The sequence below is a fragment of the Dermacentor silvarum genome, chromosome 1, assembly GCF_013339745.2.
Source record: "Dermacentor silvarum isolate Dsil-2018 chromosome 1, BIME_Dsil_1.4, whole genome shotgun sequence".
NCBI lineage: Eukaryota > Metazoa > Arthropoda > Arachnida > Ixodida > Ixodidae > Dermacentor > Dermacentor silvarum.
The window spans coordinates 68,899,216-68,924,827 of NC_051154.1; the positions used below are offsets into that span (position 1 = coordinate 68,899,216).

At 44.0% G+C, this 25,612-nt stretch overlaps 1 protein-coding gene across 1 annotated transcript in view; it reads left to right on the forward strand.

Annotated features, from left to right (window-relative positions):
* Window positions 1-25,612, forward strand: part of LOC119465220 (uncharacterized) — a 99,501-nt gene that overhangs the window by 53,098 nt on the left and 20,791 nt on the right. Inside the window, exons 47-80 of the mRNA XM_037726018.2 lie at window positions 4,941-5,070; window positions 5,171-5,313; window positions 5,509-5,632; window positions 8,177-8,325; window positions 8,624-8,756; window positions 8,830-8,987; window positions 9,049-9,160; window positions 10,506-10,651; window positions 10,746-10,872; window positions 10,956-11,095; window positions 11,185-11,302; window positions 11,402-11,553; window positions 11,633-11,762; window positions 12,341-12,486; window positions 12,584-12,695; window positions 12,804-12,955; window positions 13,026-13,143; window positions 13,229-13,380; window positions 17,214-17,334; window positions 17,396-17,544; window positions 17,615-17,738; window positions 17,806-17,957; window positions 18,053-18,173; window positions 18,270-18,421; window positions 18,500-18,614; window positions 19,976-20,136; window positions 20,200-20,320; window positions 20,418-20,539; window positions 21,282-21,411; window positions 22,031-22,176; window positions 22,237-22,360; window positions 22,425-22,570; window positions 22,815-22,941; window positions 24,428-24,612. Coding sequence (XP_037581946.1) covers window positions 4,941-5,070; window positions 5,171-5,313; window positions 5,509-5,632; window positions 8,177-8,325; window positions 8,624-8,756; window positions 8,830-8,987; window positions 9,049-9,160; window positions 10,506-10,651; window positions 10,746-10,872; window positions 10,956-11,095; window positions 11,185-11,302; window positions 11,402-11,553; window positions 11,633-11,762; window positions 12,341-12,486; window positions 12,584-12,695; window positions 12,804-12,955; window positions 13,026-13,143; window positions 13,229-13,380; window positions 17,214-17,334; window positions 17,396-17,544; window positions 17,615-17,738; window positions 17,806-17,957; window positions 18,053-18,173; window positions 18,270-18,421; window positions 18,500-18,614; window positions 19,976-20,136; window positions 20,200-20,320; window positions 20,418-20,539; window positions 21,282-21,411; window positions 22,031-22,176; window positions 22,237-22,360; window positions 22,425-22,570; window positions 22,815-22,941; window positions 24,428-24,612 — 4,638 coding nt within the window. The remainder of the gene's footprint in view (window positions 1-4,940; window positions 5,071-5,170; window positions 5,314-5,508; window positions 5,633-8,176; window positions 8,326-8,623; window positions 8,757-8,829; window positions 8,988-9,048; window positions 9,161-10,505; window positions 10,652-10,745; window positions 10,873-10,955; window positions 11,096-11,184; window positions 11,303-11,401; window positions 11,554-11,632; window positions 11,763-12,340; window positions 12,487-12,583; window positions 12,696-12,803; window positions 12,956-13,025; window positions 13,144-13,228; window positions 13,381-17,213; window positions 17,335-17,395; window positions 17,545-17,614; window positions 17,739-17,805; window positions 17,958-18,052; window positions 18,174-18,269; window positions 18,422-18,499; window positions 18,615-19,975; window positions 20,137-20,199; window positions 20,321-20,417; window positions 20,540-21,281; window positions 21,412-22,030; window positions 22,177-22,236; window positions 22,361-22,424; window positions 22,571-22,814; window positions 22,942-24,427; window positions 24,613-25,612) is intronic.

Consider the following 25,612-nt stretch of genomic DNA (forward strand, 5'->3'; position numbering starts at 1 on the left):
AGCGATGGACTAGCGATAATACGTCTTTGCTACAAGCTACCACAAAGTACAGAACATTTACATTCCAAGATTTGTGCGCAGCAAGAACAAATCTATCGCAGCAGAGCACACCCGCGAGCGATTGGGCTGAAAATAAACAATCAGATGGCCGCACCGAGGAACTTTACTGAGTCAGAAACATGACAAGCCACTGCTTCAAAATGTTTGCCAAATAAAGAACGAAGAGCACACAGATCCCGATTTAATTCATAAGCGGAAAGTTTGGGCAGCTTGGAATACATTTCTGGCCCCGCTTTTAATACAAGCACTGTATATGCTGTTCGCGCCGTTTGGACAAGTCGTAATGAGCTTTGAAAGCACTTACATGTCCACTAAAGCTGTGGTCAAAGCTTCATGTCGTGCGCAAAGCCACCGTCTAAGATATGCGTCGAAACAGAGGTATGCTGCGCTGCACCGGCATCGCGCGCTTGCATTGTAAACGCGGAGACAACGGCGGCAGCTGAGGCCAAGCAATGGACGTGTCACCACGTGATCAAACATGGCAGCGCCCACGGGAGCGCCGGGAAAAGGGTCAATAGGGACTTTAGCCGTTGGGCACTCGCCGCGCCCTCTGTGTGACGTCACACCACGGGCCTCGATTCTCCGGCAACACTCCTCATCGCGGTCGCCGCGCGGCCACCGCTCCTGCCATTGGTAAGTCCCTACATAAGAAAAGCACCGCCATCCTTTGATCAACGCCACTACACTCTCTCCTGTATCTCCGATTGGACGATGTTAGCGCGCGCTTTCACTTCTTTATATTTTTTTTTTCGCCTCAGAGCCATGTTGAAAGTCATTCTGCGCAGTCGCAGTTGCCTGCGGCTGCGGCGGCGCGCGCCCGGCTTGAAAGCTTCAACGTGGACTTTCTAGGGGTGCCACTGTCGACTTTCTTTCGCAAGCAAAAAGTAAAGAAAAAAACAAGCGCTTTAGGAGAGGAGACGGCGGAGGAAAGAGTAGATGGTGGTATTTTTTCTATATAGGAATTTTAGCCATTGGGCGCTCACTGCGCCCTCTGTATGACGTCACACCCCGCGCTCCGCATCTGTGATAACCGGGAGTATAGAAGGGGCGAGCTCACGTCGCCGCAACCATATATAGTTGAGGCCGCAGTATGGATGGTGAGGAGTCGGCCAGCCTGAAGGAGGCCACGGATCTCCGTAGAAATGAAGAGAAGACAGCGCACTGAAGAGACTCAAGAGGAGCGTGCCGAACGGTTGGCACGCTCCTCCATTACTTTACCCGTTGGTTGACCACAACGTCTCTCCTTTCTTAGTCTAGTGGGAAACCACGAAGTTTAATAATATGTCTAACTACAAGCGAATCCTAAGCGCAGCCGGTGGTCTCTAGCTATCGCTACAGACCGTGTAGGGTAGCAAACCGGACGTGCGTCTGGTTAACCTCATTGCCTTTCCTTTCTTATTTTTCCTCCTCCTCCTAGTCGACTAGGTTTAACCAGAGCTAAACCACAGCCAATTATTTAATGTGCACCCAATGTACACGAGCGTTTTTGCATTCCGGCCCACATCGAAATGCGGTCGCCGTGGCCGGGATTTCATCCCGCGATCTCGTGCTTAGCAGCGCAACACCATAGCCACAAGGCCACCACGGCGGATGTGGGACGCCCTGGCAAACACCCGACCATTGAGAATGGAAGGTGCCTAAGGGGACTTAAAACGAGAGGATGCGCCACTCGTGCATTCATTAAGCATGCACGCGCAGCCGCCGCCCTCACCCTTTCCCTCCTCCGTTTCCTTTAAGGGCATCGACGCGTTCGTTATGCCCCGCCAGGCATATCGCAAACAAACTAAGCGGAACCTCCCTGAACGGGTACTTTCGAAGATATGTGTAGCACTATATGGCGGACGGCGTGATTGGGATTATATACGTTCGGCAATGTAAATACGTGCATCTCTCTGTTTGTGCTCCTCAGGCATATATAAATAAATAACGCATACTACAACAGCATAACCCCCACACACATCATTACCACGCATTACACATCCCGCACCACGGCGACCGCCATATAATGCTAAGCACATATTGGACAGTTACCGTTCAGGGAAGTTTCGCTTAATTTTTTCTTAATTTTTGACGTGATTTTAGCTTTTTTACCTGTCTATTACGCGGCGGTCGCCCCTCGAGTGCCCAAGGCAGTTCAGAATTGTGGATGAATTTGAGAATTGTAGCGCGCTTGTTAGTTCAGCATTGTGATAGGTCGTAGCACAGGAACACACAGACAGAAAACGAAATGTCACAAGAGCGCACACGAGCATAACAATTAGCGTAAGCTACAATTCCTGCTTCAACATTATATACTACGTGTTGGAAGTAAGCGCTTGTAGTTGGCGCTGCGTTCGCGTGTGTTTCACCATCACTGTGTTGTATTACGTTGGTCTGCTACGTCAATATTTATGTGCGACATACTTCGATCTTTAACCGTTCGTTTACCAGTTATTTGTAATAGCCACTCTTCCCAATTTTCTAGCAGTGGCAGTTACTGTTGCTGTGGCGGCTGGATATGACCAGGGGGTCGTGTCCACTTAGATCGTGCTGTGTTGACCAATGCGTCACAGGTGTTATTTTTGCCATTCCTCTCTAAAGCATCCCTAAACGAAGTAAACGTATTGAAGGCCCTGTATTTCCTGAAAATAAGCACAGCAGCGCGCTAGGTAATAAAGATCAGTCACTTTAGCGTATACGCTAAAGAGGATGAAAGTGAAAGCCTGCGCCCTCACGAGGCATTCATTAAATTATTTGACATTCTCATTCGAATGCGTTTTTACTTTCTATTACTTGTTTTCTCCCACCAAAGGTCGAGGGTCCGAATGTCTTAACTCTCTTTATTAACTGTACTCTGCCTTAATTAACACCAATGGTCGTGGATTCTACTTCCACCAAAGGTCGTGGGGTCGAGTGCCTTAACTCTATTATTAACTGTGCTTTAATTAATTTTGCCATAAGTAACACCAAAGGTCGTGGGTTCGAGTGCCTTAATTAACTCTTATCTTAAGTAAGCTAGAGTTAATGAGGGTAGAGCAGAGCAGGGCTGAGTCTGCTTTCCGTGGAGGAGGGCCCTCATAAGGCGGCGACCAGTGTAGCGCGCGCACACTAACGTATGCTCATATACTATATATACAGTATACTATACAGGGTGTTTCAGCGAACACTTTCAAAAATTCTTAAAGTTTGCCTGTGGCAGATAGTCCAATTCTAGTGCATGAGCTGGTCTACTCGAAGAGGCGGACATTACTTGCACAAGAAATTGAAATGCATAATCAAATAATTAACAAAAATTCACTTATTAAGTTTTTAGCTAATTACCTGATGGCCCATATTGCAATTGACAAATTGTAGCCGTGGATTTCGCAAGACGGATTCGAATACCTGGAACCAATTCTCAGGATGACACCAGTTTCGATATATTAATTCCCGAACTTTGCGGAGAAATGCATTGGCGTTCCAGTAAGTTGCTTAAGAAAACGTCGCTTTATGCATTGAAGCACAAAATTAACTGGAACGCCAATGCATTTCTCCACAAAGTTCAGGAATTATTATCTCGAAACTGGTGTCATCCTGATAATTAATTCCAAGTGGATCCGCCTTGCGAACTCCACGGCTACAATTTGTAAATTGCAATATGGACCATCAGGTAATTAATTAAAAACCTAATTAGTGATTTTTTGTTGATTAGTCGATATTGCATTTCAATTTTTTGTGCAAGTAATCTCCGCCTCTTCGATTGAACCAGCTCATTAACTAGAATTGTGCTATCTGCCACAGGCAACCTTAAATAAATTTTGAAAGTGTTCGCTGAAACACCCTGTATATGTGACGAACCGCACAGGGACGGTGCGGTGCAATAGTGGTGAAAGAAGAGGACGAAGATTAAATCTAGTGTTCGGGCGAGCATGTGTCTCTCCATCCGCAACCTCCTGCTCGCGTCATATATATATATATATATATATATATATATATATATATATATAGCCCGATCGTTATTAATCATATCATAAGAAGCCAACAAATTGCTTTTTGCTTCTTGTTTGCTGGCTGCTTATGATTATATATATATATATATATATATATATATATAATATAGGAAAATCAGAAGCACAACTTCGCGGTTATCTTAGGTTTATTATTTACCCAACAGTTTTCAAGGGATACAGGAAATTCTCGCAACAGTCTTTTTATATCTTCAGGTAGAGAAAGAAGGCGCCAAAAAAGTGAGAAAGGAGAGCTAGAGAGAGAGCAAACAAAAAAAAGAAATCCCAGGGAGAGAGCCAATGGCAGGGAGATTACTTAACCCCGTTACCAACAAGTATATATATATATATATATATATATATATATATATATATATATATATAGTAGAGAGAGAGACAGATACAGCATCCTGCATATTTCACTGCGCATGTTCGAAAACAGCGTGATGGCTCCGACGTGACGTGTGCAATCACGCACGCACGCACTAGGCACACCTCTAGTAAGCCAGAACCGTGGAGCAGCCGTGGCTTCAGGAACGCGTGCTCGTCTCACACCCCGGAGGCCCGGGCTCGATTCCCACTAATTTACTTTGTTTACGGGAACCTCCCTGAGAAATGTGACGTCTATCCGAGCATTTTTTGAAGTGTTTTTACTCTTTGCGACGTCGGCCATTTTTCGTCACGGTGCAGTTTCGCCAAGGTCACCCACCAATAGACACCTAAGGCTTTCGCCTTAAAAAATGTCGCGAATGGTAACTTGACTGCTTTCAACTACTGCGTCACAATCGGTGCATTACCACTTGCGCATTCAGATCTAGAACTCAGCATTCGACGAAGCATGCTACAGAATTCCGGTAATTGATGTTTACCCCCGCATAGGTCACATCAAGTGCTTTCTGAATTACTTCTTTCCAGAACGACAAGCATGCCGAAGCGACGAGCTTTTAGCCCAACTAGAGAAGTGCTATGGCCACCACGTAAAAACAAAAGTAATCCCGAATGCCGACCCTGGTAGCGGGCTGGAAAAACTTCAACGTGCCTGCAGGTAATCCAGGATCATCTGCACTACGCACTAATATTTATTCACGGGCATGCTTCTTCGCCCCACTTATTGCCGAATTTGTCTTCACTTCACGTATCCGCAGCGCACTCAACGCGTACCAGGAATGTGTAAACGAGGAAATTATGGGCAGCTGCGCTGGAAACCAAGGTCAGGTGCTCCTACTAGATGCAGTGAAGAATTACACCTACTCCGTGTACGAGGAATACCAATGGACTTGCGACAATCGTGAGTAATTCACTACGTCAGAACCTTCTTTTAATCAGCACTCAAAGTAAGAGCATTTATCTTTTTATTTTTACTTAATACATGTGGTTCTCCAGAAGTTTAATAACGTCACTTTAGGTAGTTCTCTAAAAACATTTACCCGAGCAACATCATCCTCATGTATAAACGCCTTTTCTTTTTTTTTTCTTTGTTTAGACCCCGATTGCAACAAGAACAGCCTCCTGAATGAACTCACCAGTTGCAAAGGAATAATGACGACTAAAATAATACCAAATGCCGCTAACATATCCGACGTATCAAAGCTTAGTGAAGCATGTCGGTAAGTTTTTTGCTCATAAGCTCATAAAAGGAAAGACAATGTGTGACGTAATAAGTCAACAATTGAATGTTCACAGCTCTGATTATTTCTAACTCTAACGTCCCAACCATAATTACATACCAACTCGCCCAGCTTTCGGTGTTAAAATTTCCGTATGTTCTATTCTTTTTGTTTGCTTGCTTTTTGCGCGTGAATTTTTGTTTTCATCCTCCTTTTTTAAAATTTTATTTTCTTCCTATTTTCCTTTGAGCATTTTTTTTGTTAGACACGGAAATGTAATCACATTCATTTAGACTTGTTTTCTGGTGTGCCCAAATGCAAGCAAGTGTAGCCTTCAGCTATGCAAGTGCAATTTTCGTGCAAATTGTTCTTCACTTTGTCGCCTGCCTTCGCTAATATTATGGTTGCTATAGCGATAGGCCGGCACCTGTTCTTACGAAACGCTATAGCGTACGAACTGCTTTAAGAAATTGTTGCCCTACTTTGTTGCACTGCTCCAGAGGCACTACTGGCGGCGCTCGGCCCTGATACATGAGGGGTCACACGGACATACACACATACACAATCGACTGAAAAAGGTCGCAAAATAACAGACATCGGTGGTAAAAGCTTCATGTAAATATGAGTGCTGGTGGAAGAGTGCTAGCACAACTTTTTTGTTTTGTTGATAGATTAATGCTGCTACCCTTATTGGCTCTGAAGCTTCGTTTTTGCAATATCGTTTACTTTGTATTGTATATGTATGACCTACGGTCTGCTTAAATTGGGTTATAACCACTTTGGTTCAAGCGGCCTTTAGCACCATAATTAGTCTCTTTCAGGGCTTCAAGTGGTTCGGTTACAGAAAAACTCCTCGGGTGTCCTATTCGCCATCCCTAAAGCGAAAAAAAAAAAGTTTCTTTCTGGCTTGTTTCGTAGGGCGCGAACCGTTTATAGCGCAACGGAAACGACAGGGGCAGAAACAGCAGGAAGGGCTCGCACGACGAAGGGTACGTGCAACACACAGAACTGTTCAGAGGCTTATGACGCTGTGTTTGCAACGCAACGACAAGGACAAGGACGGGGGCACTTAACAAAAGCTGTATATTCCCTCATGTCCTAAAGCTTACCGATGGCACACTACCTATGACATTCTGGTGCTGAGCGCGAGGAGGTAGAGGGGCCACCTTCCAAAAGAAGCGGAATCCAAAAACACTGGTGTACCGAGATTTGGATGCACTTTGAACTATACCAACGCCAAGTAGTCGAAATTAATGCAGCGCCCTTCACCACAGCGTACCTCATAATCCCTAAGTTGCTTTGTGACGTTAATTCTTTGAAGGGACAACAAGTAAGCTCATCAATTTTGTATGTAACTCATTACGAGTGCGTTCTTAATCAGATATTGTTCGCGAAGAATCAAACGCTAAATCTGACAAGCATGTTGTATGCGAGAAAAAAAAAGAGGGACATATTTCCCCACTATTCACCCAGGAAATTCAGAACATGGAATACGTCACTTGTCCTCGTACACTATACAAGTAGCATGCATGCATGTAGTGCACGCTTTTGTTGTATTTATTGAGCGCCTTTCTGTGCCAGCATCGTATTTATGGTATGCCCACTGTCACAACAGTTCTCATAAAAGAGGCGCTTTTTGGAAATCCTTACAGGCAATGAATTTCTCATATATGATAAATAAAACACGGTGTGTATGGTAAATTGAGCTGCTCAGCTTCACTAAAATCATAAAGCACACAGATTTCATGAATGAACTTTCTCAAGTATCGTCAATGAACGTACGTAGGTGAAAATGGACTAAGCCCTTTTCTGTGTCTTCACTTTTGTACAAGAAAAAGTTTTCGTTAAAAAGAATCTTTTTGTCGTTGCGGTAGCTTGAAGAAAGGCGCAAGGAATAACAAAATATAGCGGTAAATGAAAGCGCATTCATTCCTTCTTATTCATGTATGTCAAATTAAGCGAACATAAATAGATTCTTCAATCGACGACCAGAATTATAATCAACAACCACAAAGGAACTTTCAATCATAGTTGTTATATTTAACCGCTGTAAAGAGCATAAAGTTGCCCTGAAAAGTGGGAACCATATGAACCGCTTCCCATCGAACGGTTAAACATAGTCCGTCAATTTCATGTCCCTTCAAACCCACGTGTTTCCCCTTATGCAAAAACTCGTTGTGAAGTGTCTCCGCCTCCTTGTCCCCATTTGCTACAGCGCAAGAACGACTCTTCGCTATAAGAAGGGGACACAGAGGAGCGCCGCTGTAATCACTGTAACAGCAGGATATGGCCTGTGCTGCTTACAGCTGGTGGCAATAAAGTAGGCAAACAGTGCGCGTGCGTCGTTAGCCAGCACTGATAACGCCAGCCCTTCTTCAACCGCAGTGACAGTGCGTCTCGAACGGTAAATAGACTTAACTATCGGCACGCGAGCGCAGAGTGCTGCGTGTTCGGCGCTTCCCGAATCTTTGCGGCACTTGTTTTATGGCTTCCTTGTATCGCCGTGTAATCTCCGCCTCATCCCTCTTATCTCCGTTTGCGCAGGGGCACTCGCCTGTACCAGGACTGCGTTCGTGAGAAAATGAACGCTAAGTGCGCTGCGGAATCGCCACTGTTCCTTCTTCCTGAGGTGGCCCATTTCTCCTTTGCGACGTACAACAAGTACAACTGGACTTGCTTCCGCAAACGAGAAGGTATCTAACTCATTAGCCAGCGCTTTTGTTGTGTGAATATGTTAAGGCAACGAAGTAGTAATCATACAGCGGTGATGCTCTAGTGGCTTCGCAACGAAGAAGAATTTGTAATAAAATTACAATGTGCGAGAAGATACTTGTTTAGTGCCCCAAAGCTCTAAGAGAAAACCCGAAAGATTTCTGTCTTCAGTCTCCTCATAACTGCAACTTCGGAAAATCCTCGCGTGCGTGTTAGCAGGTCTGCGTTTTTTAATGGTAATAAATTATTCGTTTATTTTTTTTTTTTTGTCGCCACTAGGACGAGCCAGCGAGACTACAAACAAGATTGGAATCGTCAAACAGCTCAAAGAATGCTATGGTTTTATACTTTTCGGTGTCAAACGGCCTCTTCGGTACAATTTTAAAGACAAAGCAATGCGTGAAGCCTGCCTGTGAGTTCTTCATTTTTCTCTGAGATCACTATTAAGGTGATAGAGGGAAAAAATAACTTGCCTTCATTCACAGGAGTGTGAAGGACTACCAAAAATGCGTACAAGCGAAGCTCGATCACTTCAGCAGCCAACACGTGTCACTGCCCGACAGCCAAGATGTGAAGTACTACTCTGCACGCCTGTATAGCAAATACAACTGGACGTGTGACAGCTTGAGCGTTGGACTAAAGAGTAAGCTTGGCGATGTCTGCCTCAGGTTGCAAATGCTCTACACTGTCGACTTGTATTTCAGGTCACCAGTGCAACGTCGATAGGCTTGAGTCTGGCCTGAAACAATGCAAAGGTCTTGCGGATTACGCAGTAGCTCAGGAAAAGAACAAAACAGACCTGAACAGCGTTTGCGAGTAAGTACTGAATGATGACGTTATCAATGTCTTTGCAATTGAAGACACAATTCACGCGTATTTGTTATGCTATATTTTGCTTGGCCCGACGTAAGCAACATGAAACAGAAAGGGCAAGGACAGACAAACGTATTTTTTCGTATTGCCATCGCAAACAGGCGTTATTAGCGATTTCCGCAGCATTCCAGGTTTAGGTAACTTGTGTGAAACGAATGAAAATTGCCTATAATCTTGAAGCCTTCGCCCCGTGTTATGTGAATGATATGGAATTTGGGACATTTGACAGGGAACTTGTCCTGATCACACGGACAGCTTCGTTTAGATCAGAGTGCATACACGTGCAGAAGGCGCTTTTGTTTGTCATTTCTGTAGTCTACACAAGTGTCTGATAGTTCGGAAATGGAATCGGTAGACGTATCTGATTGGACACAGATATATCCTAACAATCCTTGCAGTATTGCAAGCGAACTGTGGCCTGCTTTTTCTTTCCAGTTTGGTTTGAACTCATGGGCCCTAATGAAGTAGCACTTCACTTCTTCTTATTCAGCAAATTAGTGCGTTAAAGTGACAGCCGCTACGCTTATCCCAATTACCTAAGCCCTGTCACTAGACGACACTGTTTCAATGCGCAGCCTTACACAATATAAACGAAGGACTGCGTTTTCTTTTTTTTTAATACTCGTTGTTGCAGCATCATTAAAGAAATAACGAAAAGCGAAGCGAAAACTGAGACACAGCAATGAATAATGAAAATTGCTTGTTCGTGCTCTGTTTGCCGTGTATGTTGGCGCTTTTAGAATTTCGGCAGCAGCGGCGACCGCTAGGCAATGCTATTAAACGTGATCGTTTCATTACCAAAAGATGCAGCGTCTGCAATGTCTATGCATGACCAGCCCTACGATCCACGTCGACAAAGAATTCTACGCTTAGTTTGGTCTCTTTTACTCTTCATTCGTGGTTCCCTTCTTTCTTTTGTTTGGTGCTGCAATGTACAAGTGTCACTGTACCTGTTGTCGGGGTGTATTGCGGCCGCCCTGAACTTAAAAAAAAGGGCAAGACGACCAACACTTAAACAAACGACTACCTAAAGAATAAATTAAAATGTATAATATGCGAGAAGCACCTCAAATTTTAATCTATTATTTTCCGTGTTCATATTCCGTGCAATATGATTGTTACACGTGGAACTTAGGCCCTGCGGCGTCAGAAGCCACCACTGCAGAAAACTTGTTCATCTAGATTGTTATTATACCATGCTTAGCCGCTTACGGGAAGAATGTTTCCAACGTCCATTTCATGTTTGTTAGCAATAGTCATGAGCCATGTGCTTGTTTGATTACTGCAGGTATTACCTGGACCACCAAACATGCGTAGAAAGCCAACTTCAAGAATGCCGGTTCTTTCCTTCAGTACTCAAGCTTTCGCGCATTCGAAGACACACAGGGCTTCTCAACGACAGTTACAAGAGCTACTGTTCTTTCCTAATGCCAGGTCTGCACTACGAAATTTTGTCGCATTTACCAATGGGATATAAACGAGTATAATACCTTGAAAACTGTGGTTACTGTTGTTTTTCTACGACCAGATAAGCCAGAGTGTTCTTCTGGTACGCTGTCTGAGCTGTACGAACAGTGCCTCGGATTCATCAGTTATGGAGTTGTTCCAAACTTGGGCTCCGACACTACCGAACTAGACTTGCCTGCGGTTCAGAGGTAGCGTATGATACAAACGAGCGTAGCCGGTTCTTTTTAAAGCACGTGGGCTCACATCTTTCTTTATTATTATTTTTATTAAGGTACCTTGACAGCTACAAGGGCTGCATCCAAGAAGTGACAAAGCTGGCCTGTGGGAGCGCTGAGATGTCGCAAGAAGTGCAGATGTCCCTGGCGAGTCCTGTACAGATCGTCAAAAAGTACTCCCATTTCATTAGCACGAGTGAGTTGTCATTTACTGGCATTTTCCGATGTATCAATATTTTGTCTTCTCCTTCATGCACCTTAACGTTGTATATTCATATTTAACAGACAACTGTTCTGAAAGCAGTCTTAGCTCCGCATTACGTGAATGCGACGGAATTTGGGACCTTGACGTGGAGCCTCTCTTGAAATACACTGACAACAGTGATCTCATTCAAGCCTGCAGGTATGTCTACAATGCTAGCGCAGCATGTCGCGCTGTTTTCATTGTGTAAACGATATTAATTTCTATAACGATTTCTCCTGTGACGTTTTTATTCTTTAGCTCAATCGAAATATTTGGAAACTGTGTCAAGCAGAAAGTCATTCCTTTATGCGAAAAAATGGAGGTTGCATCTAGCCACCAAAGTGTCCACGCATACCTTTCAAATGCTCTTGACGTGTACAAGACGATATGTTCCAGGGACCTGAATGCAGGTACACTACTCAGCTATTAAATAAAGTTACTAAAATGTGACTAAAAGAGCGGCTTTAAGTGACACTCTTACCGTTACAGTGAACGAAGCCATGTGCAGCAAAACGGAACTCGTAGCAGCATTCAGCGAATGTGGAGGCATAATAGAGTACAGAGTTGTTCCTTTCGCTGACGACCCATATGATAAAGTGAAGCTCGGCGTCGCCTGCAGGTGAGACTAATGTCAATTTATCTTTGCTTGCAGTGCGATTTAACTCTATGAAACTTGCGCTGGCGCTAGAATTGTCTCTACTTTAATTTCATGACATTCAACGAGAAAATATACCAGTGATGCCGAAATTCTCATAAAAGAACGATTTCTTAGTTTTTGTTTTTTCAAAGCAATCGCTGACATCAGTTCATTCAGCGTATCAGATATTGTAAGTTGTAATCACGGTAACTGAAACGCGTGCCTCCATTTTAACTCCTGATTTCAGATAACGCTTATCTTGCATCTCTATTTTATCCCTAATTATTCCTGGGTTAAATTATTTGTCTGTTATTTACTATTGAAAAATGGTTGGTTCGACAGCAGTGTTGCAATGTTGGACGTTCAAATACACCACGAATGGCGCGGGTGATCATTTAAGCAGTTTTTTTAATTGATAAGTTATGACGCAACTATGTAGGCACATGATGTGGGTCAGGCATAAAGTCAGGCATAGAGAATACCGTTAAGCAGGCGAATTGAAGCTAACGCACTTAGTGCTGCAGTTTATAGCAATCATGCAATTATGTTTGATATTTCAGTGGCGTTCGCGACTACAAAAGGTGCATATTTTCACGGCTTACTCCGGTGTGTGAAGACAAGGTTGTTCCCATGAGTAGTGAGGTCACGAAATACCTGAGGAATTACTACAATCTGTACGACTGGACGTGCAATACGACCGAGCCTCGTGAGTGTGTCGCAGAATATTTTCGCCTTCCGACCTTTTTTCGTTGTTGTCGATGGTCTTTTAGCTTTAACCTGGTGAGTTTGTTTTCCTTTATTAGAAAGCCACTGTGACAAAGAGGAACTGAAGAAAAATTTGGCAAAATGTGTGGGGCTCCTAAACAAGGAGTTTGACGTTTCCGTCATGGGGCTGAACACCGAGTACCTCTGCACGTAAGTAACGAACTAATCCCCCCCCCCCCCCCCCCCCCCCAAGTACATCGGCATGATAAAACAAACCTCTGGTGTGCCAACCGATTTTTATGCTCAATCTATCCGCAGTTTTCTGGAAGACTACAAGCTGTGCCTCAGCATGCGAACCAGTCCTGAATGTCGCAGAGACGACGCCGTGATGCGGTCTCCGGATATCATCTTTTATACAACTGAAATCATATCGAAATTTATGGGACTATGTAATATGATTGATGTAAAAGGTGTGTGCACAAGCACCTTATGTTTTTCTTTTTGCATTTCTAATGCTTTACAATAACCGATTTTGTGCAGAGTGCAACAGGAACACAATTCTGGAATCTGTTTCCAAATGCAAGGGACTTGTTGATTACGTGCTGATTGACAGCATTCAAGACAGTGGAGACATTGATGCTATGAAGCAAGCATGCGGGTAATTGTATCCTATTATACAAATCAAAAATCGTAATAAGGAGCGACGGTAGCGCCGGTATAAAACGACACACGTTGCTTTTCAGTGGACTTTTCAATTACCGGCAGTGCGTGCACTCTGAGATCTTCAAGGTTTGTGACGCTTCTAGCCCTATCTTGCAAGACAAAACCGTTCAACAGTACGCAGTAGGCGTACCAAGAAACTTATCTTGGGTCTGCGACTTCAACACAAAACCTGGTGAGTCGTTACTTTGTTCATTTGTCAGGGTTCACGGCGAACGAATTCCTTCGGATGTCTTTTGAGAAGCTTGAAAAACACGGGACAGACAGGGGACACGGAAGAACTGTTCTGTCATTGCTTCATATCATTATCGCCTATCACACTTCCTAAAGAAATAACTTCCGATATATCACAGAGAAACTTAAGCGACAATGATTGTTGAGCAAGACAGCCCGTATGGGGAGCAAGGTAAAGCACGATAGCTTAGTGGCCATAGTTCGCCGTATACGCTGAGTATGTGCACAAGACATCTGCCTTTCCTTACGGTAGCCTGCCTTCTTACGACCTTCGGCTGACCCGAAAACCATACCTCGTTCGGCCCGCGTGTGGTGCTTTAGCCGTCGGACTCGTGTTTGCTTGGACTCGGTGAGGGCCCTGACCAAAGTATACCTTCGTATCGAGAGAGGAGGGCTGCATAAAAGACCGACTTCATTGGGACGGCGCTGCCAATGTGTACTCAGACCAGTACTGCGCATAACACTGCGAGCCTTACTGCGCCTAGTGTTACTTCGCGCTGCGACTTCTTCATAGTTGAGCAAAAATTTTTGTGCTCCGATACCCTCTACCACATGGTATGGGAATGGGGGCAAAACCCATCGACACCATGCATCACCGGACCAACAGGCGTGGCGCCAGGATTTTTTTTTATTTGGGGGGGGAGGGGGGCACCCGCAACAAGTGAGTTGCTTCGGGGGGGGGGGGGGGGGGCAGGCAGGCGGGTAACTTATGCGTTGTGTTTTGACTATTGTGTAACTCCCTTCCGCTTTCCTCTTATTTTCTAAATGTTCAAATCAATCAATCGGAAGTCCGCGATAAATTTTGTTACATGGCACCTACGCTTCGTTCAGTGGCTCAAGACTCCAATAAACATACACGGTGTTCTGCTTAGGTAAGTGCAACGTAGTAAATATCCAGGCTGCGCATGTTCAAAAGATGTCAATCATTGCTCAGCCCAACGCTTCTGTGCATTACAATTTCTCCCACTATTTCTGAATGTGTATCTTACTTTCTTACATTTTTTTAAATTGAACTATTTGAACTTTGTAGTTATTCGGCGTGCTTTCTTTGCGTCATTTAAGAATGAAAGCAGCTGAAAAAAAAAACGAACCCCTTTTTAAGTATGTTCAACACACTTGTCCGAGAGCACAATAGGGTTGCGATGCGAATACAAATTGTTCGATGTCTAAAATCATTTAGCAACAGCTTGAATGGGCTGAAAGCGTTCTGAATATATCAGTCTGAATAAGCTATTCCAGCAAAGCAGTAAGATATAAATTAATAATTAACACATTTACACAGCAGTGCTCTTGCTAAAAAATGAAAATTTGCGTAGTACATTATGTGTGTGCTGTACATCGTACAGCACACACATAAAAAACAGTATTAAGTAATGGAAAAAAACCAGGTACCCAGCAGCAACAAAATGACATCAGTTATCTAGATCGCAATATAGCTTCAAAGAGTAATTTCACAGCAGGAGAGAGAGAACACCACTAAGCAATGTGCCTATCAACTCCAACTTTGGTAAAGACGCGCTAGATTACAAAAAACTAAATTTAAACACCCTTGTGGCGCCGGCTGGTGATTCTAAACGCCGGAAATAAGAAAATAATAACAAGAAGATATACGGAAAATAATAAACGCAATTAGAAGAGAAGAGAGAACTGCAAAAATAGAGGACGCAGTAGGCATGTCAGTTAGTGTCAATTTTGGTCATACACTAAAGCAGGTTTCACAAACGCACTGTTCACTACACTAGCTAGGGCACAGACGTCGCATCGGACAACACCCTATGGAGTGACTTTCAAAGCGATGATAGGGACAGATGAAATGCTCGAAGGTTTCGGCGCAACCACAGATGTCAGTGCCTGCGCTGTGACAGTAAAAGACAAAATATAGCCGGGATTTATTCGATGGTGAAGCGGGTGTTCTGATACCGGTATACGTTTGAGTCCTACGGCCGTGAACGCACAATTTTTCCGCGAAATCACCGCAGAGATACAATGGGGTATCATTATACCGGCACACTAGTGCAGACGTATACGTCGATTACTGTGCGCAGCATCAACATGTCGAGAACACGCGGAATATATATTTTATTGGCAAGAGATAGTTCAACCGCAAGCCTAGCTAGGTCGCTCAGACGGTTATTCGTCATCTTGCTTCGAAGATAAGTTTTCAATCTTCGAAGGCACCAAAACGTGTGCTCGCAAGATGATGACGATTCCGATATCGTCACGGCGAAAACACCTAGCTTGTGCAGTTCGTGGAACGCTAGTTTATGCACTTCAGCGATGTGACTGGGATCTCCGCATGGTCAAGCATCAACTCTGCCCAGTAGCCGAGCGAAGTTCGCATAAATAGGCACTGAAACCGTCTCCATATGTAACATCTATGGTTTCGAGCAGACATTGTTTGCTATGCTCGTGTTCTGCCGCTTATGCGCCGCATAAAGACGACACATGTATCTCGCGTGGCATACGTGCGCTGCCTTCGGTTACACAGCACTCGCGGTTATGTGACCTCAGCAGGGCGAAGCTTATTCTCTGCCGAAGAGGCCTGTGCACGGAAGGCGCCTGAAAAAGAGCGTATTGCATCCGAGGCACGAACTTGCCGGTTCACGCAAGCAGACCGAACAACGAAGAGGGGTAGCCTATTTTTAAATCTATTTAGAGCCGTTGGAACCATTTTTGTCTTATTGCGGCAGTTCGCGCTGTATTTCAAGCGCCTATTCTATCACAAGCGAGAGGGTAATTACTGGTGACCATAAATTTTGTATAATAAATTGTTATGCTAAACAAGGCCGTCCTTTGTAAGCAGCGCTGCTCCCATGCATCTGCCTCCAAGTTGTAAGACATCAAAAGTGAAATTTTGTCTCATACCACCTACCTTGGGTTAGCTTTTCGGCGCTAAAGGGGGGGGGGGGGGAGGCAGGCGAGAATTCTAGTGGGGTGGGCTGCCGCCCTCCCCCCGCCCTCCCCCCCGTGCCCCCCTCTCCCCCTTTGGCGCCACGGCCCCTGCGGACCAACCGTCGAGCAGTGGGAGGCCCAGCTGACAAGCGCGAGCCCTGAAGACCAGCATCGCCTGGTGAGCAGGGCCAAGCTATCTTAGGCCCACGGCATCCTGGACTAGGGATGCCGCCCACCTCGGACGATTTCACCGTCAGCTGATATCAGTAGATAAAGTTTATTCCTCCTCCATGAGCGAGCTAGCCGGAAGCTTGATTCAGCAAATGGCATCTAGTACGAAGTACGCATCCCACCCGAACAGCGATGTCGGAGGACGGCGAGCTGCAGAGTTTGCCACTGGTGCCGAAAAGAAAGCGTGGGCGAGGTATTCAAAAAGTACAGCGGGTGCAGGACCGCTTAAACGCGTTTTCAGCTTCTGTTTTGGTGGTTTTATTGCGATACCAATTATATGGTCACTCTAGGCGAAATTCCGCCATCGTCGTCGTCACCGTCGCCGTGAGGTTCCATGTAAATTCCACGGGCGATAAAATTGTCACCGCGCGCCATACGCTGTATGTGCGAGGGAAAGCATGCGACGGTGAACCGGCAATCGCGGCTCGCGCACACAAGGGCGCGAAGCGGGAAGGAAGCCCAGTCTTCCAGTCGCGCACAATGCTCCGGAGGGAGGGTAGGGTGATGGAGGGGCCACGCAGGATATAATCTATTACCGAACACCGCACACATTCTATCTTGATAACCAGTTAACTCCTTTTGTTTCGTCTGCATGTGAATACGACGCCGGAATGGTAATGTGATAGAGTAATGAACTGCCCTGCCTTACAGAGGACTGCACTGTGAAGAACATTCTGCCTTCGATCTCAGAATGTCAGGGCTTCATCGAAGGCATTGGAGATCCCCACAACCTCCGAAAGTCTGATTCATTCGCTCTGAACATAGCTTGCAGGTAAGCCCGAGTTAGTGTCACTGGGAAAGAAATTGACGCAGGATACTTTCTTTGATTTCAGCTTTGTTCAGCAGTATAGAGAATGCATTGACCTGAACATTCGCTCTGTTTGCAAAGAGCCTAAAGTTTTGTCGGAAATATCAGAAATCAGCTTTTACACGCAAGACTTATACCATAAGTACTTGTGGACGTGCGAACGAAAGAAAAATCGTAAGTAGAAACAGTATTTTGAAATCATAAGGACCCATCACCACCAAACGCTGTTGCTTTAACCTATCAGGTACACTTTGTAACGTCGACGACCTTACCGTTCACCTGAAGCAGTGCGAAGTGTTCCTCATACCTGGAGTCGTTCCCTATGTTGACAACACATTCGAAACGCTCAAGTACAGCTACGTTTGCGAGTAAGTATATCTACAATAGAAGGGGTTTGTAAATTTCTAATTCGAGTTATTGTTATTTTTCCTAAAGGAGCTTTGCTGCGTATTCCAAGTGTATACAAAAAATTAAGTCAACCATCTGCGGGAGTAAAGACATCACTGCATCACCAGAAATTAAGATGTTATTATACAACAAGGTAAATGAATATAAATGGTACTGCAGCTCCAAGAAAATTGGCAATGGTAAGTAACAGGAAATCTACAATATACATCGATGCTCTATTGTAACATGTGCAACAATCGGTACTGACATTTACGATTACCTGTGGCGTTACAAGGTGACTGCAACGAAGAACACCTTGAAGATGAGCTGAAGCACTGCTTGGGCTTCGTGAAAACTGTTGTGAGACCTAAAGTTCTGGGAGCATACAACGCTTCTGATACGAAATTGGCATGTTCGTAAGTGAAAAGTGACAGCAACGTCGTTTCAGCTACATTTTTACGAACAATTTAACATCAATCTTGCAATGATTGACTATTGTAACTATGTTTCAGTGCACTTGAAGACTACAAGTATTGTGTGGTCTCGAAAATAAGCAAACATTGCGGTTACGATACCACGGTCGTGCAAAAGCCAGCGATTAGGAAGTACCTGTTCGACTTGTACGACAAGCACAAGTGGATATGTCAGGAGCACGTCGTTACTGGTACGCGCAGATTTATAAGTTTGGACAGTGCACGTACGAAGTGTTTTTTTTTTATATACTGCTGTATTTGAATTTCAGATTGCACCGCGAGGCACGTTATGGCGCACGCAAAAAGTTGCGAACTGCATTTAAATTTTACATCATTATCTCCGCTCGCAGCGAGGGATCCAGACACCAGTACAGTGGTCTGCAGGTGGGTGGTTTGAATCCCGAAGATAGAACTATCATAGGGCAATTCTGCGCATACAATTGTTATAGAATCGATAGTCTAGAATTATTGTAAATGCAGAATATTAAGGTACGTGCTGCCCGAACAAAGGAGAAAGTGCTTTCTTTTTCTTTCTTGCTTTCTTTAGCGACTGCTGGGGAGCCTTCTTGGTATTCGTATGCTCATCTGCAATGAATATGCACCGATTTTAATTTTCAGAGCATGTAAGATGTCGCTGCTTTTGAGCACGCAGCCCGTAAAGGTGCATGTATGTAGTGGTTACAGTTTGCTTTGAATTTAGCCTGTATAGCCACCTCGTTAGAGTTTGATGCAAGCTTTTATGTTCCAATGAAAGCAACCCTTTGTGGTGCTGCCGAACACGCACGCTAACCTAGATATAAGGTTAAAAGGCCCATAATTTTGTACTGATGATATTTTTTTCAATGCGCATGGTCGAAATCGGCGCCATTTAGCACGAGTTTTTTTTTTTTTTTTGTAGCAGTGACAAGCCATATTTCACTAATTCTTGCTTTGGTTTTTTGTGTTCATTTTTTTCTAAATTTGTGAGCTCCCACCAGTCGTAATCCTAGTTGCTTTCTGCCACGTTTAAATCTACAAACAAAACGCCCTGTCGGAAGCAGAAATTTTTCATGCAGCTTGATTTCGGCCTGATTACTTTGGCCTTTGTATGTGTCTTTAAGGGCAGTCACTCCAGTAGTGTTTGAAGAATAAAAGCTTTCGAACATCCAAAAATTATAAAAAGACAAGTAATCCTTTGTTCACAGTAAATAAGATAAACGCTGTCAGAAGTTTCTGAGACAGGCAGCCTTTTTGTGAGGAGGTCCTTTGCTTAATAGGTAAAAACTGTGGTAAAACAAGGCCCAAAATGGCATCATCCGCATGGCTCTGAATTTTACAGCACCATGGCTCCACTATCGCGTCTGATTCAGGTAAATGTTTGCTGCTTGTATTGTTATACATGGGTTTCATACAATTTGCGCCCGTTCGCCGAATTGTTTTTACTCTTTAACAACCGTTGTTTATGCCAGCATAATTGTTTCATCATTCTCCTCGACATTCGAGCCTTCTATCGTCTTGACCTTGACTCCGCCTCTACATTATTATTTGTTGTCATTGTTATATACTTAGTACATATATATACTTTACGCATTCATACAGCGACTGATTTTAGACCCTTTTAGAGTCATATTACTCCCTGACTTCATGTACCATTGTCAACTCATTGCACCATGGGTTTGGCACTCTTTGGCCAGAACTGGCCCTTGCGCCATGAAAACTCAGTAATCGATCAATCACATTATTATTCGTTTCTTGTCGCTTTTCAGAGGTCTGCACCAATACCATTCTTGCTTTCAAAGAAGCTACCTGACACTTTGTGGCCGGGGAAAATCCGTGCATCTCTGGAATACCATAGCCTCTATGGCCTCAAAGCGAGCAAAACTTACGCACGAAGCCTGCTTGAAACACAAGGACCCTATAAGTATAGGTGACTAAACATTGACAGCTTATTTCTAATATTGTGTATTTATGCAAACGTTATTTGTTTCAGATTCGTGCAATACAAAAGTTCTCGCAGAAAGATCGCGGAGGTGTCAAGGTATTGTTGACACCAACCTAATTCCAAATATCCGCAAAAAGAACAACAGCCCTAAGATCAACGAGGCATGCAGGTAACTTACATATCTTGTGTCACCAGACCCGTATTTTAAATCATTGTTTTTGTCACACGTTCTTGGTCTTCCAACAAAAAATATCTATACACTGCAGTGCATACAAGCAGTTTCAGCATTGTCTCCGCCAAAACCTTGGGCACTGCAACATCTCAATTGCCCCCAATAAAGACATCCTGGAAAACTACAAGTGGGTCTGTTCCGAGGCGTTCAACCACAGTAAGACTGCTTTTCAATGTTGAGAGTAGTAAGTTCGTAACGCGCCCATGTGGGGCGATAATTCAACGGAAATAGGTGCTGACGAGGACAATTATACACCATCAAGGTGAATTGTGTGAGCAGCGTGCTCTGCCACGTTTGCATGCTTTAAACTCTTGTAGTAAGCTTCAGCCCACAAGAAGCTTTTTAAGAAGCTGATATATGCTGCAGTGATATATGTTGCAATCTGTTACAACGCTCCAACGCGGTCAATGCGGGATGGAATAGGGCAAGTGTCCTCACCAGGGAATTCTTAAGGTGTGTTTAGTGTTCGGCTAAAAATGGAAATGGCCTTATGCTCAGGAAGAGAACTCCTTACCCACTAAGTTATTGCGTCACGCAGAGGTCGTAAAATCAAGTATTGGCAAAAAAGCTAGCTCATCTTTTCATAAAAAACGAATATTTGCGCCAAAAATTTGTTTAAGAAACATACTGGTGGTTATGCAGAAATGATTTCTAATAAAAAATTCACAAGATTCACATTTGTTTAATGTTTGCGGTGCAGTTTCCCCGTACCCTTCGTTATCTTCCTCTCATTGTTTCAAAAATATAAATCGCAAAAAGAAGCAGCTTCTATTCAACAACGAAAACATTTCCGGCGGACTCTCGAAGAATTTTTAAGATGGGCTCAAATTAGTTCCGTATTGTCTCTGTTTTTTTTTTTTTTTTGTATCTGAGTAAACATCAATGTTTCTTTTCGCAGGTACGACAGCTACGTGCAATGAAACCGAACTTCTGAGCGAGATGCAAGGCTGTCTCGGCATCATGTATTTTATTGTGATCCCTAATGCTGGGCAAAAAAGTAATAAGCCAGCGATTGCAAAAGCCTGCGAGTAAGCTTTCAAAAACGTTTCCTTTAGTCATTCATAAATTGGAACAGGTTATCAGAACTGAAGGCCTTGAGATTACAGGGCTTACGGCACAGTTTCCAAGAGTTAATAAAGTACTGTAAATATCAAACACGACAGTGTTGTGGAAAGAGGCTCCAAGGAAACAAAAATAGTCGTGCAGAAAAAGATTCAACTTTACATTTTTTTGAAAAACTTGAGTAACCTTCATAACGAAACACAAGGCTTTGAAAGAAGCTACGTTGTGGAAGATTAGGGTGTGGTTATTATGCTCGTATAAGCACTTCTAATTGCCTGATGAAACCTTCAAACAACTAACGTAAACTTATTTATCATGACTAAGAAAAAAACACGTGAAAAGCACGAAGATGAGGAAGACAGCAGGGCTGTGTGCTTGCCTTCTTAGTTTTTGCGTACTCGTTCTTTTACATTTTCATGAACACGTATTCACTGGCTAAATAGCATACGATGCTGAGTAATTGTACGGCGAGCTGCGAGTGTGTTGTTCGTCTCCTTAAATACGCAGACCTAGTTCACTGATGTGAAACATTCAAGTGTGTATTCGTTAACCATTTCGGACCATGCGCAATTCATTCACTTCTAGGGGCCTCAAGCATTACCAAAATTGTGTCCTCAGCAAAACATCGCGCATATGTGCCACCAAAGTACTTGTGCGATCAACTAGGGTGAGACGGTTGACGCGCCACATCATGAAAAAGTTCAGCTGGACCTGCTCGCTGAGTGGTCAAGGTAAGAGGAGGCAGAAATCTTTCAAACGGCACTGGCGCTAGCTTCTGATTCATTTTCCAGATCAGAACTGCAAAACGCACAGTATTGTGGATCACCTCAAAACGTGCCTCGGGTTTATTGACTTGGCCGTCGCGCCGAACATATTCTATCCCGAGGACAAGGCGAAAATGCAGATGGCTTGTAGGTAAGTCCTTTGACATATGGTCGTTGGTATCTAACTGAATGTACACGAAATTTCGCTCGTGCAGTGGTCTTGAGGACTATCAGGACTGTGTGGACAGCAAGGTTTATGAAATGTGCCCCCCGCTGAACAAATACCTCAAACGGAAAGATGTCAAACTTTTTACGGAGTTTCTTCCAAGCAAGTACAGCTGGGTCTGCCACACAAGCTACTGTAAGTCAAAATAGTGCTGTCGCGAGCCTAATTCGCAAAGGTTTTCGCTGATAAAAGCCGTTTTTCAGTGACTGGCCGCCTTCACAAGCATGTTCGCTATCGCGATTGCGATTGGCTGGCGCCTCTTATTACAAACCACTTTAACGTACGAACTGCTTTGTGAATACAAGCCGAAGGAGTTTCCGTGCTTTTTTTTTTTTTTTTTTGGAAGTGCACGCTGAGAGTGACCTCCCTTGCTACGCAGCGCATCAGTGCACTCTTCGAAACCTCATGGAAAACCTGAAGATTTGCCGTGGACTTGTAACAAGTGTGTTGTTCGCCAAATTGGATAGCGGGAAGCTCGTGGGCGACAACCGTCCAATGGCGTGCAGGTATCCTCTTTTCGCACTTGATCTTCCTAATCTCTTTGGAACTAATATCTGATTCTAGTGACACTCTTCGCCATCGCTATAGCCACATTGTAGAATCGTGCCTCGACTAACAGCTGATTTTATGGACACTTACAAACATTCGGGCTGCCCGTGAGAACAGCAGGGCAACATGGGTTGCAGCTCTTGCATGTTAGCGTGCTCAGTGACAAGGATCAGGGGCCGAATTCACAAAATTTTTACAGCGAAGCTGTATATGACTAGATTCTGGCGGATCGCGTCTGCGGACAAAACGATGCGTAGAAGAACCAAGTGGGTCGATCCTGGTGACAGTGCAGGAAGAGTCCAAACTCAATGGCACACCGCTGTCATGTGGGCCTGTCCTTGTGATAGTGCAGAAAAGGTCCAAGCTCACTGGCACATACCCCTGTGGGCTCGGGGACCTGTAATGCGCTCTTGAACTACCCTTGTCACACGTGGGACACAAAGAGACAAAAACAATGTGCCGGAGCCATGAACGCTGTTGCCCAAACGCTAGTCTATGACGATGCGTGTCGAAACGTCAGTGATAAAACGTAATAGTCAACCAATAGTTGTCTCATTCTCTCTTGACATAGCCATTTCTCTAGTGACTTCATTAGTTGTCCCGTGAACTCGGTGTGGGTAAGACCCGTGTCGCTTGCTTCGAAGAGGAAGAGCGCGCCTTCAAGGATCGCCGGCGCGCTCAACAGCAACGAGAAGCCGAACATGCAGCGGCAAGGTGGTGTGAATCTAGTCGTCTAAACTCGCTGTCACTCGCACATACAGCATACGGCGCGCGGTGACGCAACGAAGTTATGTGTTCTCTTTTCAACCATTTGACATAACCACCAAATATATATATATATATATATATATATATATATAATTAAACTAAACCAACAGCTTCGCTGGTCTTTCATTTTCACATAGTGAAAGGGCTCTGATTTTTTCTTTCGTAAATACTCTGCCATTGGCCAACCGCATTCCATAATAATATGTCCACCATCAGGATTGGCTGAAATTTTCTCTTACGAGCAATTTTAGCGTAAGAAGGTTTTGTGAATTCGGACCCAGATTCGTTTGTAGAAAAGCGCATTCAATATCTTTCACAAATTTGTTCCGCTGTTTCTGATATGATGGCAATTTCGCTTCCAGCTAAGCTTTCAATGTGAGGCTCCGTGGCTAGGGCCGTTCAAGCCGTTGCTGTAGCTAATTATGTTGAAGTTTAATAAAAATCAAATCTGAGCATCGATGGCTGCACATTGCGTAGCGGCAGTTCTATTTGGTTTCGGCAAAGGTGTTCATAAAATAGTTTGCTTCTTGTGCAAAAGTTATTTTTTCCACTTGAATGCTCGAGAACAGTAACTGCTCAGGCACTAACGGCATAAGCTTTTCATTAAGATAAGGGGGCTCCATTATAAAGGTTTTTCTTGAACATAAAAACGGAATGTGTTTTTGCCTTCGCCAGTGCCTTGCAGTCATTCGAGCTCTGTGTCACGGTGCAAATGGGAAGGATATGCAGTCCCGACGACCTGGTTCTGCACCATCACGACATAAGGGCGGCTACTACCGAAATACTCGACGCATACGGCTGGGTCTGCAATGACACAAGTTTCGTGGACTCCACATTCGTGGACACTGCTCTTGTATTCCGTACGTTGACGTTGCGCTCTTAGAACTTGGTTGTGCACTGGCAGTCAACATTAGCTCGCAATAATTTCAGGGCACGGACGGAGTTTGTCTAATCTTGTAGCACTTTCGCTATTTGCTGGTTGGGTAAAACATGTGCACTCCGATGCTCGGTGTGAACTTGTGCTGTATTATATCGAGCTGGAATGGACCAAATGTGTTCTTAATCTAGAAATACTACCACAATTTTGTGTAAGAATGTTGTCACCGAAACTAACTCCTTTAGAAGAACGATGGTAAAGTGTGTGCACTATTGCATTTATAATATGGAAACTGGCCATCGTTTATTCTAATACGCTGTAAGAACAATTAGGCTGCTAACAACCACACACACACACACACACACACACACACACACACACACACACACACACACACACACACACACACACACACACATATATATATATATATATATATATATATATATATATATATATATATATATGTTTGTGTGTGTGTGTGTGTGTGTATGTGTGTGTGTGTGGTTGTTAGCAGCCTAATTGATATATATATATATATATATATATATATATATATATATATATAATGTTTACGGACCACGGGATCTCAAAAAAACAATTTCCGAGCAGCCTGTAACAGTTGTAAGTAAAACCGAACATCGCAATGTTCACATATACTGGTAGAGGCTGTCATCGCGAATACTAGGATACGTTGTGAGGCTACGCAGATACTCAGCTTTTTCTCAGATCTCGTGTTCCGTAAACCGTTGTGGTTGACGGTACTAGTACTGCGACAGCAGTTCGTTAAACCACCTATTCATTCGCGAGTTCACCCTGACAATACGGCGAAGAAGAAAAAAAAGCAGCCCACCATCGCCACTGGGCATCAAACTCATGCCTCTGCAATATGCACATGGGAGCCGGACGCACTTGCCACTGAGCTATCGCGGAACGTTTGCGCAGCATTCCGCTTGGCACTTTGTGAGGGGTTTTGTGATCCA